General features: G+C 39.6%; 1 protein-coding gene across 1 annotated transcript in view; it reads right to left on the bottom strand.

Moving 5' to 3' along the window:
• Nucleotides 1-12,295, bottom strand: part of tcf7 (transcription factor 7) — a 73,586-nt gene extending 61,291 nt beyond the window's left edge. The window contains 3 exon segments of the mRNA XM_030747180.1: nucleotides 9,874-9,980; nucleotides 11,445-11,514; nucleotides 11,849-12,295. Of these exon segments, the coding sequence (XP_030603040.1) occupies nucleotides 9,874-9,980; nucleotides 11,445-11,514; nucleotides 11,849-12,031 (360 nt within the window). The 5' untranslated portion in view covers nucleotides 12,032-12,295.
• Nucleotides 12,296-16,829: the final 4,534 nt, after the last annotated feature.

The raw sequence follows: 16,829 nt of genomic DNA, 5'->3' as shown, positions 1-16,829 counted from the left end.
CTGGGAGGTCTGGACAGCTCACTCTGTAAACAACAACGTAGAAGTTTGCATGGTTTCGCTCCACAGGCCAATGACTCACCTGGGTGCAACATCCCGCAACTCTCTCACTGACTCACACACACATACATGAACACACACACACCTCATAGACAAACACTTAGGCCTAAACAAAGAGCCTCTTTGTGAACCTTGACCTCATGTCAACTGCTTTTGTTTCGGTCTGTATTTTTGTTTTTGTTTTGTTTTTTTCAGTCCTGCTAATATGCAAGCACTTCCCCTTTATTTAGCTGAACACACTTGCTGGTTAAGTTGTTACAGTGCTTAGCTCCCCCATCCAAGCAGAACACTGGCTTGTATACGCAGGTTAGGAAGTAAAGAATGAATATGAACACTTAAAAAAAACCCACTTTTAGTGAATTTAAATTAACTTAAGGATTTCTTGAAGTGCACGTTGCACAACACGGCATCTGAGACGGTCTGAAGCGCTGCTTTAGGAAGATTATTTTAAAGCGCTATCATACATGATGTGAACTAAAACGAAGCCCACCACGATTGACCTCTAGCATATTCTTAGTGGCAGGAAACGTGGGTGGAATTATGGGAAATGTGGTCTTCATTTAGAGAAACACCAGCACTAATGCCACACGAGGTTACCGACCTTCAAGACCCCATGTCCTCATTTTAGTTTCATACTAACTCCAGAAAATTTAGCACTCTTTAGCACACTTAATCTGTGCTTGCTGAGCGAACGCATGCTGTTTTGTCTCTGCTGATGTCTCTGAATGTATAAAGAGAGAGGAAGGAAAAAAAAAAAAAAAAAAGCAGAGTTAATAATAATCAAATAAACCCACAGTTCCTTTGCCAACACCTGTCTTTTACTGCTCTACCACTTCCCCCACCCCATCTTCCTCCAGCGCCGGAAAGAAATAAGTGGATGAATAATTACAGGTATAAACACCTCGGGGCCATCCAAAGGGTTTTTTTTTTTCCCCATCCTGATATTCTTCTTAACATTACCGCCTCTTCAAATAGTCTTCTGAACAGTTTCTCTTCAGGTGCCTTCACAGCCCGCTACTTCAAAGCCAGCAGGGCGATGAGGAGGCTCTTATGGTCATTTGTATTTTAATCTTTCCCCCTCCTCTTCTCCTCCTTCTATAATGCTCTCCTTACCTCTCCATCCCTTCCTGTTTAAAATCTATTTATCTGTCTTCATCCACATCTATTTTGATCATGGGCTCACATTTTCCGTCTTCGATGCAGCCGGGGCTGTGGTCTACCTTAGACTAAATGAACATGGCAACCTCAAACAAACAAGTAGATGGCAAGCTGTTATGCAGTAATTATAACGATTAAGATCTAGCTCAACTAGAAACATATTTCTTTGTCTTTGTGATGGCTTTTCATGTCTTTGGTCACTGACACGTGATGAAAGTAAACATCAGAAGCCTCATTAACATCAGAAAATAATTGCTGGATATCTGTTTGTTTTTTTTTTGTTTTTTTTTCTAGGACACCCAATTGAGTATTTTGGTGCATTTCACCCACCTCTTTTTAAAAAAAAATATTTTATTCAAGCTGTTAAATAACAAAGAACATTTACAGATAAACCCATATTTCATCACCAGTGAATGCTCCTTCAAATTATAGCCAATTTCCATCTCAAGGATAATGAGAACCCTCCATAATGTAGCACAATCAAGTCTATACAGAAATCATAGTTTTCTTATTTCTGGCATTTTTTTTTCTCCAACCTTTTGATTTCTGAATCTGTGATGAAAAAAATCAACATTTTGGTGAAACTCTAAACAGACACCTTCACCAATCTAACAGACTAACCACTTAAAGGTGACCCATTATGTTTTTTTCTTATTTTGTTGCTGCTACAATGATAGATGTTCATATTAAACAGGGCTAATGTTTTAAATGATGATTTCAGCATATGTAAAAATAACCCCTTTTAGCCAAAAGCTCAGTTTGATGGCGCGCTGTATGCTCAGATTTGGACAGTTTTTTCCTACTTTTTCTTCTCTATGATGTCATTATGAGCAGATTTCCTTATATGGCAGTCTCAGGAACACAGATCTGGCTGTGGGCATAGAAGCTCCAATCCGCCTGCTGTTCAAACCTTCTGTTTGCGAGGGCCAGCCAATCAAAGAGAAAGCTGGTTAAGAGGGAGGGCGGTCTTAAAGTCAGAACAACTTTTTTTCAACAAAAAGCAGATACACTGAAGCCCAGCATAAGATCAATGAGGATTAATTTGAGCTGTGACTTATGCAAAGCCATCCCAGTAAAGTGTACAAATAAAATATGGAGCTGAAAATGAGCATAACAGGGTCCCTTTAAGAGCTCCTTGCAGAAGTTAACCAACTTGAGATGACTGAAGAATAATGATGAACAGTTGGACAGGGGTGGAAAGCAAATAAGAGAGCGAATTGAATTGATACAATATTGAATAATGTTGATATATATAGTGATTAGATATGCAAACACCGAATGTAAATAGATAGTTTTAGGGTATTTAGGTGTATTTTGTCCTCTGTTACAGTGATATATTTAGGTACTGCTGATACCACTTTTAACATGGGTAACATATTGTGATAATATTGTATCATGCCTTCTTTTATTGATTACTTCCCTTAGTTCAAATAGTTTATAAGTTGCTATTATTAATTATGATGTGAATGATGACACTTAACATTTTCACGCCTGGCTGGAGCAACAATAAAGGGCCGCTGTTGTATCACTAACCTCATTTCACTCAGTTGTACATGTTTTACAAACATAATCTCAGATGCGCACACATCATAACAATGCCAAATTAACACTGTCAGCTGATTCTTTTCTTAGACTTTGAATATTACATTAATAGTTTAAAAAACCTTTACTTCATGGATTTCAAGTAGTATGGATATTACTTTAAAACTGAGTTTCCATTTATGTTTAAAATAGAAAAAGATCCCAGAAAAGACAAGATGCAAGATTTCCATCCAAACTTCAGCTTTTCCTGCATTCTAGTGAAAGCTGCTTTTCTTTAAGGCCTCTTAAATCCGAGTGTGCAGGGTCCTTATCATCGCCAGTCAGAGGCAGGGAGGCCCCAGCACTGCTCATCCCAGTCCCTGGGTCTGTATGAAGGGGGGATTAGGGAGGCCTCAGCCTGTGTTGCTGCCATTGTTTACCAAAAGACTAGGGGAAGGCTGAACAACCCCCCTGTCAACACTGCAATACAATGGGAAACAAGGAAGTGGCAAGATCCTAGAGACTTGCACACACACATGCCATTCCCTTGATCTTGGAGGATCGACCTCGTATTATGTGGGAGATTGAAGGAGGAGGAAAAGGGACTGGGGAGGAGAGCTTGTTCACAATGGCAACTGATTTCTGAATGGATACAAGAAAGAGGAGGAGATGTATGAAAAAGTTTATGGGCTAAAACGATGGGAAATTACTCAAACAGAAAGCATAAGCCATCAGTTGAAGTGGGTGAAAACAATCAAACTGATATTTCTTTGTAGGCTGAGACACTGAAATGTTCAAAACACACATTTCAGCTCTGTCTTTAGAGTCACAGAAATGACGATGTTCCCCCACCGCCTTTCCCAAACATGTAAACCATCTCTCAGCAGTCTTCCTGTCAATTTTTAAGTTTATGCTCTGTGAAACGAAATGTCAGATGAGCAGGAAATTCCCCCAAATCAGACAACAACACTGAGCTGTAAAACACAGGCTTGTAAATTCCACTGACTGAAAACAGTGTCAAACAGTATTTTGACCAAACACTTACAGTTATCCCAAAGAACCTAAGCCATTTACAGTCAGTGTCCAGGTAGGCTGAGCGGGAAAGTATTTTAGAGCAGTCTGCTGCCTTCAGAGCGCACTGACGTCACGGTGTGACCACAGCTTCCACATCACAGGGAGTTTCACAGCCTCTCTGACGGTGAATAGATTTGCACGCAGACAAATATGCAATATTACCTTTAACTCCTTAATTTTTTTTTAGGTAATGACCCATAAACAGACCACGCTGACAATCTCTGAAGTCTGTCAAGAAAGTGACGCACAATTTAGTGCTTTACCACTTTAAAACTCATTAACGAGTTCAATTATCTTCAGGCTTTCAGATCTAAAGGCAAACATCAATCCAAAAAGGTGTGCTTCTTTCAAACCAAACAAGAGGCACACTGGAGTCCTCAGATGACTGCTGGCAAAAGATACTGATTAAAATCCAAATACTTGGCTCATTAATATACAACCGCTAACCACCAATCACTTTGCGCATGAGTCACTGGCCACTTCAGATAAAGTAAAAACCCTGGTTTTTGTTTTAGCGGGCAGGCCACCCACTAATTTCAACCAAACATCCATCAGTCCCCACCAACAATCAGGCCATGTTGCTTCTACTTCGTCTGTCCTCTTACTTCGATCTAACAGACAAGGATCCACTCTCTGTGCCATCGGAGCAGGGAAACTCTTAAATGTCGTGCTTCCCATTAGGCCTCCATCAGATTAAAATTAGTAGGCTTTTATTGTGAAGCAACTGCAGGAAGTACAGCTTGAGTTATGGAAGCCAACTAATTTGTTTCATAGCCCACGAGTCTGAAAATTTTTGACTGGTTATCTAAGAGTTGCAGGTTACAGGAACTGAGAAGAACTGCCTCCTCCTTACAAATTAATACCCAAACTGTCCACTAATAGCAGACATTTTAGGGGAAGTCATGTGAGTAAGCACCAGATGTTCATTTAAAAATGGCCACTAAGTTATTAAAAAGCTGGTATCAATGAAAGCAAAACACACAAAATACAGCGCTATGCTACTTTTTTTTCCTCAGCTTTTCTATTTCTTCTTGATTTTCTGTTTGCTTTCCATCAAGACTCCTTTGTAAACAATCAAAACAGGAGGTGCTGATGCTGAGATAACTTTATGCAGTGGATAAATAGAAAGAACTATATTATTTGTACAGCTACATAAGAAGTAGACAAAAAAAAGCAATATATGAAGTCCTTATATTTCTGATGCACATAGCTGAAAATTAATGAAAATAAGCGTTGCTATTTGTCTCTCTGATCCCCTTTTAATAGTTCACAATTACCATGAAGTTATCTCACTGAGTAGGAAAATGAAGAAACAAAGTTGCTTAAAACCGGCTCAGATGCTCAAGACAGCACAGACAATAAAAAAGATGGATATGTGGAAAAAGCAAGCAAAGGGAGTAGGAAGAAAGATGGATGGATGCTGAAGAGAGAAAAACACTCTTATTTCTACTGAAGGTCTTCCTGCGATAGGGTTTAACTCCCTGAGACGACAGAGACTCACGATCGCTTCAAAAATAAAAAAAGAGAGACTGTCTGATGATAATTCGCAGCATTACACACACTAGAAAAGGTCTGACACACACACACACACACACACACACACACACACACACACTGCATCCACACTATACGGGGAACATCATCACGCAAAACACACCATGAACCCTGGGTACAAACACAAGCCTAAGGCAACAAACTACAGAGGGAAAACACACACACACACACACACATGCACAAAACATGCCAAATGCTTTGATACATACAAATTACTTAGTGTAATGAACTTAAACAGCAAACACACACACGCATGCACTGACAAACACACTCCAGATAAAGCTTTATCCAAAGACAACAAGCCGAGGGACTTTAGTCATATCTCTGAATCCCACAAATCTCCTTCTTTGGCCAGTTCCCCCGAAAGGATGGCTGATATCTCCATTAATGTAACAACAGTGAAATGTCCCATGAAATGCTGTAACAGGAGTATTGTCGCTGGATGGGATAAGGAGGGAAGACACTCTCGCTGCATCCTCTCCAGCATGTAGTCGCTTTGTAAAGATGACTTCTCAACAGAGATTAGAAGCTTTTATTTAAATCTAAAATGTAAACGTTAATACCAAAATAATAAGGCGTGATTATCAGTCTTTGTGTCCGTTTTACGCACTCTGATTCAGCTGTAAGGAAAACAATATGTTAATCTTTCAGAACAACAGCTCAGGGAATTTTTTTTTTTCCCCTCTGTGATATGCCCCCCCCACCCCCACCCTCCCCCAGATAGTCACGGTTGCACATTCTTGGACAGGTTTTCCTCATGGACTAGACTTTTACAGCTAAAGATAAACCCACACAGAGGAGGACAGACACAAACATTGATTTTACAATTAATTTCTGACTTTCAGTCATTCAACTGATGTTCTCACAATGAGTGCGACATTTTAAAGCAGTTTACAGGAACGCACAAAGATTTTGCGAACCTGTTCGGAGAAGTGAGCTGGTAACGCGCTGGGAACACAAAAGAACATTTACACCACAGTGTCTTAAATAAATGGATGTTAAAAAAGACAAAAAAAAACAAAAAACAAAAGTAAAAGTCAATCATGGGAATTACGGCTACAGCTAACACAGATTAAACTACAGTTTCTTTTGTCTTAATAATCATTTAGCCTATAAAACATTAGAAAGATATTCCTTATAATATCTTTAAGTGTTTTGCTTTATTACAGAATAAGATATTCAGTTTGCAAGGACATCAAAACACAGAAAACAACAGTAAACTGATTAAAACTGTTTCCTATATTTGATTAATAAATGTTGACTTAATCAATTAATCAAGCTGTTGCCAGATTCATATTCTGTTGATTGATAAAATAATTTTCCAACTCATTTTTTTGCCTCTAAACAGGATGTAAGGAAGCTTTTAATTACTTCCTTTTATTGATAAAATAATTCAGTTAAGACAGACGGACGATCTAGGGTCGCTTCCGCCGAATGTGCGTAAGCTACCTTCTCGTCGGATGCACACAAAAATCAAGATTTCACAAACATATCACATTTCAAAAACTTCATGACTAACATTACAGCTGTTTACATGCATAAACTTGAAAAAAAAATGTCTTAATAATCAAATCTGGACATTGTCTGAAGAACATGTAGCACTTAACAGTCCATTTGGTTTTGGCGCTGCCAGAGCAGAGATTATAGGGGCAAGACACAAGGCGACCACTTATTAGCTATGAATTCACCTCAGTATTACCTGCACTGTTCTAACGCTGGTGCAAATTGGCACAGTCGGGACACCGTACAGACTCTGTACTATGGAACTGGCAGGTTAAAGTTAATTTAATGTCCAATCCAGCTGCATCAGACATTTTGTTTTTCACCCACACCTGTCTAAAAAAGATCCAGGCTGCAGTGCACGTGTGAAATAAGATGCTAGCGGTTGAGAGCAAAGCCATCGCTCCAGGACAAGACAGGACAGCAGAGAGACATGGACACACACAGACAGAAATGTCACATGTCACAACAATAGGAAAACCACAAAAAGACCTTTTTTTTTTCCTGTCAGTCACCCAGACCCTGAGCTTCTCATCCAGCTCTGCCATCCATAATCATCACCCCCCCCCCCCCCACCACCTCACCCGCTAAACCACTATTCTCAGCCCCTTTCAAGTGGCAGGTAGACGGGGCCTGATACCCCGCTACCGCCTCACAACCAGCAGGCTAATTACAAGGGAAGCAGCAACAAGTGAGCATTGTGTGGAGTCCCGAAGACACACAGGGAAAGAAAGTGCTCTTTATCGTGCCACCACCACCACCACTACCACCAGTACCCCTTCAACACCCCCCCACCCCGCTCGCCAATCCCACCCTCAACGAGAACAATCTCTGAGAGGCTTCTGCGGTCGGCACACCAGGGGGGGGAAGAGAAGAGAAGAGAAGAGAAGAGAAGAGAAGAGAAGAGAAGAGAAGAGAAGAGAAGAGAAGAGAAGAGAAGAGAAGAGAAGAGAAGGTGGATGAACCATGTTTGTCTTACACAATGCCGGATGTGCTTTGTTATGCAGCGTCGGGTATAAAGATGTTTAAGGAAACAAAAAGTACGCTCACTCATACGCGTACTTCATTCAGTTGTATTCTCAGAATATAACTGGCTTCTGACTTTGAGAGAAATGCGATTTCCTGGGAGATGCTGTTGTACATACGAATGTATCTTTATGTGCAAAACTGCAAAATTAAATGGAGCTAGGAGGTCAAGGATGTACTGCGTACAAGAAATAAAAAGTCAGTTTTCATCCTTTATTTTTTTTCTATCAAAGTCTGGAAGGAACAAATATATAACTAAGGTGAAAGAGCCCCTTGTAGCTGAACCACAGGGATGAAGAGCATCACCTGTATTGACTTTAAACAAGTATTTGGTTACATTTTATTTTTATTTATTTACTTTTCTGTACAGCTGTGGTGAAGAAAAGAAGCAGCTCTCACACTTATGTAAAATTGAAAATTTGAAAATTCAGGATAGGCTCTGTAACAACTGTCAACTTTTTTTTTTTTTTTTTTTTTCTATCACCGACCCTTTTAAAGTCTCCTGGGCCCTGCCCTGGACACCGACGGTGTCTTAAAACACTCTCAGAAGCTTCAAGGTGCCATTAGCAAATCATATTTTCCAGCCATAAATCAGCAGATTCCTTATTCACTATGCTCTCACATTAAATCAGCCTACAGCACATGTCATCTCACAAACAGGCATCTATGCTGTTTAGCAACGTCTTGTCTGCTAGAGCAGGGGGTTAATTCAGGCAACAGGATTACGCAGCACGTGAAAAATGAATTAGGCACAAGTGCTCACGTTCGGCGCAATTACTCAGCCTATCCATGGATATTGGTTGTTATGGGTGACTTGAAGGGATTTTTATGATGAATTCTTTAAGGGCTGTCTGGCTGGGTGAGTGATAATGCATACTTGAAATCTTTCCATGAGTCGTTCTGATGTTTGTTTTAGCGGTTTTAACACTTAGAACTGCTATTAAGGCTGCAATAAACCTCTTGTCATTCACCCGGGGTACAAACAGATGGGAAAACGTCATGTGAAATGGTTCACGATGACGACATCAATCAAATTCCAACTTCAGCAAAGGCGTAAACAAAAACAAGCTTCTTCTTCTCCTTCTTCTTCTTTTTTTTTTTTTTTTTTTTTTGCTTTGCCTCACGAGGCTGCGGCACTTTGATTTCATCCCACTGTGTTTTAAATGCAGCTTTATTTTATAAGGCAGTTCAGGGGGGCAAGGGAGGGGGAAGCAGGAAGGTTCAAAGCCAAATCAGAGCACATGTAAAGTTTGAGAGCGATCTGCAGTGATGTGGCAGTCATCTTCAGTCTGACAAACACAGACTCTTTTTGTCTTTTCTGAACCTGGAACCCAGCGCAACATAAAGACTCCTGAAAAATATGCTGTTAGTTTAAACCCCTCTAAATAAGAGAAGCAGCATTAAAATTCTGTATCATGTTTTAGATAAAGCTCTTTCTTCTAGAGGGTTATAGCTGAGCCACAATATGCTAATTGCATCAAAAAGGGGAAAACATCACTGATATTTAGGCTGATGCAAGGGGAAGTTTCCTAATTCTCAAAACTGCATACACAAAAAAAAAAAAAAAAAAGAAATTATGAATTATGAAACAGAAAATACCAAGAAGAAATGTTTTTGCTTTTAGCCAAAAAAAGACAAGTAAATTCTCCACCATTTCGTTCTCTTATACTGAAAGTCCTGAGGACATAATTGCCTCAGCCAATAAATAAATAAATAAATTAAATAAAATCAGTCAGAGGACACCAGGCTCAAAATTTCCATCCTTGAGTATTCTCCCTAACCACAAAACACTGGATTTCTCTCCTGAGGCTCAGCACCATGTGTTCACAGTCTGGACTTGATACTAAGTAATACAAAGACAAGCTGAGGTGCAAAAACTTGCACCCTAGGAGACCTTAGGAGCACAGAAATATCATCAGCTACTGAGAGGAGAAGCTGCCTCATCTGTAGCCAGCAGAAGGAGTAAATCAGAAGTGGACTTACAGATGGAGAAACCGAGCTGTTGGGGAGATAGGGGTCTGGCAGCATCAGGAACGGATACCCTGGATACGCCGGCGACTTGTACATACCTCCATCTTGCTGCTTCGACACTGAGGTCAGACATAAAAAGCAAACAATTAGAAGCTGTCACTTTTGTTACCTAATTTTCCAGCCAAATTCTTGTCTGCAGATCAGTATTCTATCATTTAATAATGTGTTTAATTTATAATGAATGTAATGGCAGCTCAGGAAAGCAAAGCAAAACAAATAAACAAACAAACAAAAACAAAAAAAAAAAACTAAAGCTATGGACGGAAATGTTGCATGTGAGGATTCAAATAAAAAATCAAACCTGATACTTACTCACACAATGCTGCTAAAGGTGTTATGGTTAAAAAAAAAAAAAAAGAACCCAAAATAAGTCTGAATAAAAAGCAGCTCAGCTATTTACAAGCATTCTAGTTACTACACTTTACATCCGTGAATGAGCACAGACAACAATACTTGAGACAAAAGAGTCACAACCGCCACATAGCCTTAGAGGCGTGAACTTCTGTAGTCTATGTGTCAATTTATTTCTCACCACCACCCATATTAAGCATGAGAGGCCTGTATGCGGGTCAGCTACAACTAAGTTATACCTGCTCAGAAAGAAACACACACACACACACACACACACAAAACGCCAGCCTCTCTCCTGACTACTGAGTGTTTCTGTGAAGGTGACAAAACTTTTAACATGGCCAGAACCAGAGTGACAGGATCAGAAGGCAATCAGCCTCCCTCAGGGCGGTACATTTAGATTTCTGCGGGTTTCACTTTTTCTCGAGGGCCATCAAATAGACCAGTTTTTAAAACCACAAATCCACATTCGATGAGGATTTTGATCAAAGGATCGCAAGGTGAGAGCATTCTTCCTTTTAGAGATGAGTACACACAACAGTGACGCCTATAATTAAAGCTGCCTTGTATACATTGTCTAAATGCGCCTTGGCATAGGCAGGGGAATTTGCTCTTTTTCTTTTTGGGTGGTAAGTTTGAAGAAAAAAGAAAGTTTGACTCTGCTTTTGGCAAAGTCTTATAAGATCACTAGCAAGTGAGCCTAAAACCTATTTAAAAGACACAAGCAATTTTTACAGTTACTGCACAAATGCTTCAAACAAGCTGCTTTGCACTGCATTAGAGTGTGTTTACCTAAGCCTAATGACAGTTTAAGGCCAAAAAGGGGTTCCACTTTTTGAAAGCAGGTAGAGTCTGCCTGCATCTCTGCTGAGCTCTGCTAATTTGACTGAGCAGCAGAGGAAATCTCCTCAGCAAGCCATAGATCTGAGAGATAAACCAAAGAGCTGAAGACAGTATGGCCATCTTTTTTTTTTTTTTTGCAGTGTACACCTGAGAGCACTTCTTTGAAGTTTAATGCAACAGCACGTGTCCCCGTGACCAAAATAACTTCTTGCTTTGACACAGTGGGTGGTTTTCATCGCGTTCTTACACAGTACTTGGCTGCTCAAGTGGGATGCGAGCGAGTGCGTTCATTTCATTAATATGTATTTATTCTGCAGTTTTCTGCTTACCACCGTCGAGATGCTCCCGGTGTTTGTCTGGGAAGCCCCTCTGCTCGCCCTGATGTCCCCGTCTGACCGCCTGGAAGGGACCGTAAACAAACACTGAGTGAGAAATACCCGAAAAAAGTCAAGGAAAAGCCACAAACCGCTGCCAAACAAGAGCCGCATCGCGCCGCTGAGTGACTTTATATTGACCTTATCATACTTTATCGTGCAATTCAGTTTACTCTCCTCCCGTAGTAAAACTGTTTCTCTCTCTTTTTTTTTATTTTTTATTTTTATTGCTATAACCCTGGAGGCAAGTTGACTGCGCGAGTTGGTTTCATTCAAAGCTTGTCAGCAGCGCGTAAAATAAAACAAGCTTTCCACACACACTTTCTCCCTCTCTCTCACACACACTCCGTGACACCTACCGCTGCGTTTGGACTTTGATTTATTTCCGACTCGTTCACCAGAGAGGACTTGAGGTCGGCCAGGTCTCTCTCCGTGAACGCGTTTTCTTGGATTTTCTCCTCTTGCTCTCCTTCGTCCTTAAACGATATCATCTCATCATTGGCTCCCAGGTCGTCCCCGCCGCCGCTGCTGAGCTGAGGCATGTCTACTTCCCCCCCCTCTACGATGTAGTACACGTTTAAAAAAATGATAACAAAAACAAAAAGTAGAAATAAAAGGAAAGAATCAAGGGACTTCTCTGTTAAATCTCCTCAGTCTGGGGCGCCTCCAAAGTACAGAAACCCCCACCGCATACAGAAAAAAGTTGAGATGTGGCGTCCCCCGGCTGGTTGGTTGGTAGAAGACTAATGTTTCCCTACAACAGCAAACAGCTCATTTGAGCCCAAGACAAGGCGAGGAGTCCGACATCAAAGGGCGCCGACCGGATGATTGACAGGCCCGATGACTTGTTGGGGGGTTGTACAATTGTTTCGGCAGAGGGCTGAGCCTCTTAAAGAGACATCACCTCTCTGAGCTCAGCGGAACAGACATTATTCATGACTTCCACGGACGACTTTACACCTTCCACGATCCCATGGCTGCCACCAAATCTTAAGGCTGTGCTCGGGAGATCAGTTTTGTTGCGCTTCTGCAACCTTTTCGCCATGATTTCTGCGACTGCAGTGCAACTAAGTACAGTGACTCTGTAGTAAAAGACGCTTTACAGTTGATGCAACTTAATCTTAGACTTAGCCCTAGTTACTATTTTTACATTTTAAAGGTGGATAACGATATTGTCAATAAATATAAATAACCATATTTAAATATCAGCTATCAGCAATAATCTAAATATACCAGGTTATAGTTTTATTGTATTGTTGTCATTAATTTGTACTTAATGCTTTTAATATTTTAAGTGCATTGTAGTGATTCTATTTCCTGTAAGTAACATTTAAAATTAAATAATTTACTTGTAATGCAGTATATTTATATTGTAATATTGTTCATTTTACTTTAGGAAAAGAATCAAATACTTCCTCCAACACTGATTATATTCTAAAGTTGCTGCATCTGGAGTCATTTTTTCCCCCCACTTTTTAAAATATTAACTTTAGATTTACTGTTTGTGATAATTAAATTATAATCACTAACTAATTCATTAAGGGTTTAGCTATAACGCTACAGTAAAGCTTGCACAGTATCTGAGCTTTCTTTTCTTTACCAGCTGGTTTAAAGTCAATTTATTTTCAAAAGACTGATCCACTTTGGGGAGTTTTAAAAAATCTTATCCAAATCTGAGGAAAGAATTTTGGCCATACTTCAGCCTAGGAATATTAATTATCCATCTATATATTACATATTCCGTCATATACTTAAATTTTATTTACATTACACTTACTTGATACTTACATGTACTTACATATTTATTCATGAATTGGAGCTTTGGGTGCTATCATGATTGGTTCCAGCACCATATTTTTATTCTTGGACTCTTCTAGAGTATCTTTACATGATTTCAGTTCAAAATAAATCTTACTTGTCTGAAACTGAGCTATGGTGAAGTCCCGTGGTTCATCCAATGTCCAAAACATAAATAAATAAAAATTTATAAAGTCAATGAGTAGAAAGCCCTTTAAGGTGGCTTTCTACTCATTGGCTGCCCCTCATAAAGGGCTGCTGTACTTACAGCTAACACTGGGTTCTTGAGATGACCATATAAGGACATATGCTTTAACTGACATCATAGAGAGCCAAGAGTAAAAAAAAAACACACAAAAAATAAAACACCAAAAAAAAAAAAAAAACCTGAACTTTTGTTTATTATTCAAAACTTTGGCTATGTTTAATATGAATATCCATCATTTCTATAATGACAACAAATTAAGGAAAATCACAATAGGTCACCTTTAAGTGGTTACTCTGTCAGACTGGTGGGCGTGTCCATTTAGAAATCCTACAACTTTCAATAAAACATTAAAAATGTTGATATCTTCTCCTGGATTTGGAATTTCCCCATCGTGGGACTAATAAAGGGATTTCTTATTTCTTAAATCAAAAGGATGCAAAAACACCAGAAGCGAGATGAAAGTGTAATTTTTTCTATACGGTGGTTCATTACAACTTTGGCCACATTACATGAATATCTGCCAAAAGCACAACAAATTGTTTGGCCAGTGTTGCCATAAACAAAATCGATTAAATATGACAATCATCTCATTAGTCAATCTGCTTGTAAAGTAGCCTATAAACTGGCGGTAGATCAGATAGATGACAGTAGCTGAGGGATTTTCCCCCATCTTAAATTATTAAAGTTACTCTAAACAGCTTGACTTTGGTCATTTCATCACAGACACGTTTTCCTAGAGGACAAACAGCTGCACAACAAGTGGCAAGGAACAATAATTAGTCTGCTAGGCTACCCTTATGTTTATCACCCAATATCACGTGGAACTGGCTCAAAGGTAAATAAAAAATAAAATAAAACAAATTAAAAACTGAGATCTTTAAATTTTAAGCATGACCTGAAAATGCAGTGAAATACACAAATAATGCAAGCCTCTGCTGAGATAGCATTACAAACGAGTAATAAATGGATGATACTGAAGATTCAAAGAAAAACAAAAGTCAGTCAAATAAGATTAACGAATAACAGTCAAGTCACTTTGACATGTACAGAACATGTCGCATTAACTCAACATGCTGTATAAAAAAATACATTAAAACCAAATTATTAAATAAACAAGTTGCATGATCAATAGCAGCTATGCCTGTTCCCAAGAAATTAAATGTGTCTATATAGCCATATGACCTTTTTTCTTTTAACCTTTAACAACATTTAGTACAGATGACTCTAAGAGAAGGGGCAGAGACAGTGAGCAGAGGCAAGAGCAGCCACAAACAGATGTGGATGTTGCTCAAGAGACCGAGGAGGAGCATGCCAATGAAAACTACAGGATAGTAAGAGCTGAACTCTTTACTTGTCTTATTCTCCCTTCAAAAAAGTGGGCTGGTCTGTAGCATGAAACTCGAGGGCTGGAAACTGGCTCCACTCTGACAACATTCAATGTTTTGTTTACCTCATAAAACTGATGCTGATTAGCATGAAAACAAAATACACATAAAAAAGTGGGCACCTAAAAGCATTGGTTTTGTTGCCCCCTTCCCCCCCCCCCCCCCCCCCCCCCCCTTTTCCTGACAACTCCTTCTCCTGCTTGTGATTGGTTCACTTAAAATATGGATCTTGTCAAGGAATTCAATTTGTCTTTTTCACACGTGCCCACCGTATTTTAACATTTTCAAACCTTCCAACAAATGTAACACACGTATCTGTTGTTCAAAATGTCAAAGATGCGGCTGGTATCATCGCTAACATACTTGTGGGATATTATCATCAAGTTAGTTAATAACTTTGCTAATTATGCACTGCGAGCTTTACACTGTCTCAGCAGCCCTTTTGTAGCAGCTGTTGTCACACTGTTCAGTTGGTAGTTTTCACATTTTGGAACAAAACTCCTCATTTGCATCAAAAGAAAAGTGTCATCTCAGGCAAGAGGCAGCAAAATCTAGGACATTCTGTGAAAAACATCAGAAGGCACGGCGTGCTCATCAATAACAGAGGCACAGCATGTTTTTGGCTGGTTTTTACATCCCCCAGATCTTGTAACAGTCTCCAAAACACCAAAAAGTGCTAGCTATTGCAACTACTTGGTTTGAGGAGGGAAACAAGAAAAAAAAAAAACATAGTTCAAAGATGTAGACTTGAAGTTCTGATGTCTTATCAAACTCGTAACTTGCCTCCCCCCATTTTCCTCCCTATGCCAATGCATTTTTAATGCTGCTACAGTAGCATAGCTGGTCTTCAGAGTTTTTAATTGAGAAATATTTATACACTCCCATGCTGTGACTTAATATTTGACTTAATCTGAGTCGGTTGCCTTGAATGAAAATGATGATCCACAGCTGGGAAACAAAATTAAATACAAACAGAAAATGGGCCTGATATTTGCATAAAACTGCATATTTATACAATATCGTTGATGCATATTAATAAAAAGATTAAAATGAGCAGTTTTAATGTATGCAAATCTAAATTATAAATGAGTTGTTTAAACTCCTTGTTTATTCGCCTTGATTAAATATAGACAGCTGTTTTTCCAGAGAGGCAGCACCTCTCCTGCGCGGGCCACACTGCCTCGTGAGCTCGTCATGCTGTGATCTTAACACATTACCCATGAATATCTGCGCTGATAGTTGCGCACATTCGTCACATGGGTTCACAGGTTCACCTGAGGCTAAAGGATGCAGACAACCTGTCTGATAACAACAGAAGAACCAGAGATGAGCAAACTCTCTCTACACAAGCTCTTGAAATGCTTCTAGGGTCTCTGACCTACAAACACCTTTTCTCTTTTTATATCTACGCCTTTCTATCTTACACACAAACACGCACACACGCAGACATGCGCGCGCACGCACACACAAGCACACACTCTCTCTTTTTGCTATGAGCAGTTTGATTATTCTTGTCAGATCATAGTCAAATTTTAAGTTCACATCACCCTGCCTTATCAGTTCAGAGGTCTGATACTCACACACACACACACCCTGTGCATCCTTTCTCATCATCTTTTATCTCTAAGTCTAATGAGTGTCGTCTGTGACATCAGACAATAACTGTTGACAGGAAAGGCCAAAAAAGGAAACTTGAGCAGATAGAAACGATAAGCAGCCCACACAGAAAATGCAAATATGCGTAGCTGCTGGGACCCCACAAGGCTTGCTTTTCACACACACACACACACACACACACACACACACACACACACACACACACACACACACACACACACACACACACACACACACACACACACACACACACAGAGGAACAGATACATCAGAACAAGACCAACACGTTTGATGAACTGTTTATTTTTAGCAGGCTTTCTGCAATAATGCTAA

This window comes from Archocentrus centrarchus, chromosome 14 (assembly GCF_007364275.1).
Source record: "Archocentrus centrarchus isolate MPI-CPG fArcCen1 chromosome 14, fArcCen1, whole genome shotgun sequence".
NCBI lineage: Eukaryota > Metazoa > Chordata > Actinopteri > Cichliformes > Cichlidae > Archocentrus > Archocentrus centrarchus.
Note: the sequence above shows the minus strand (reverse complement) of the source record. Positions and strands in the feature narration are given on the sequence as shown.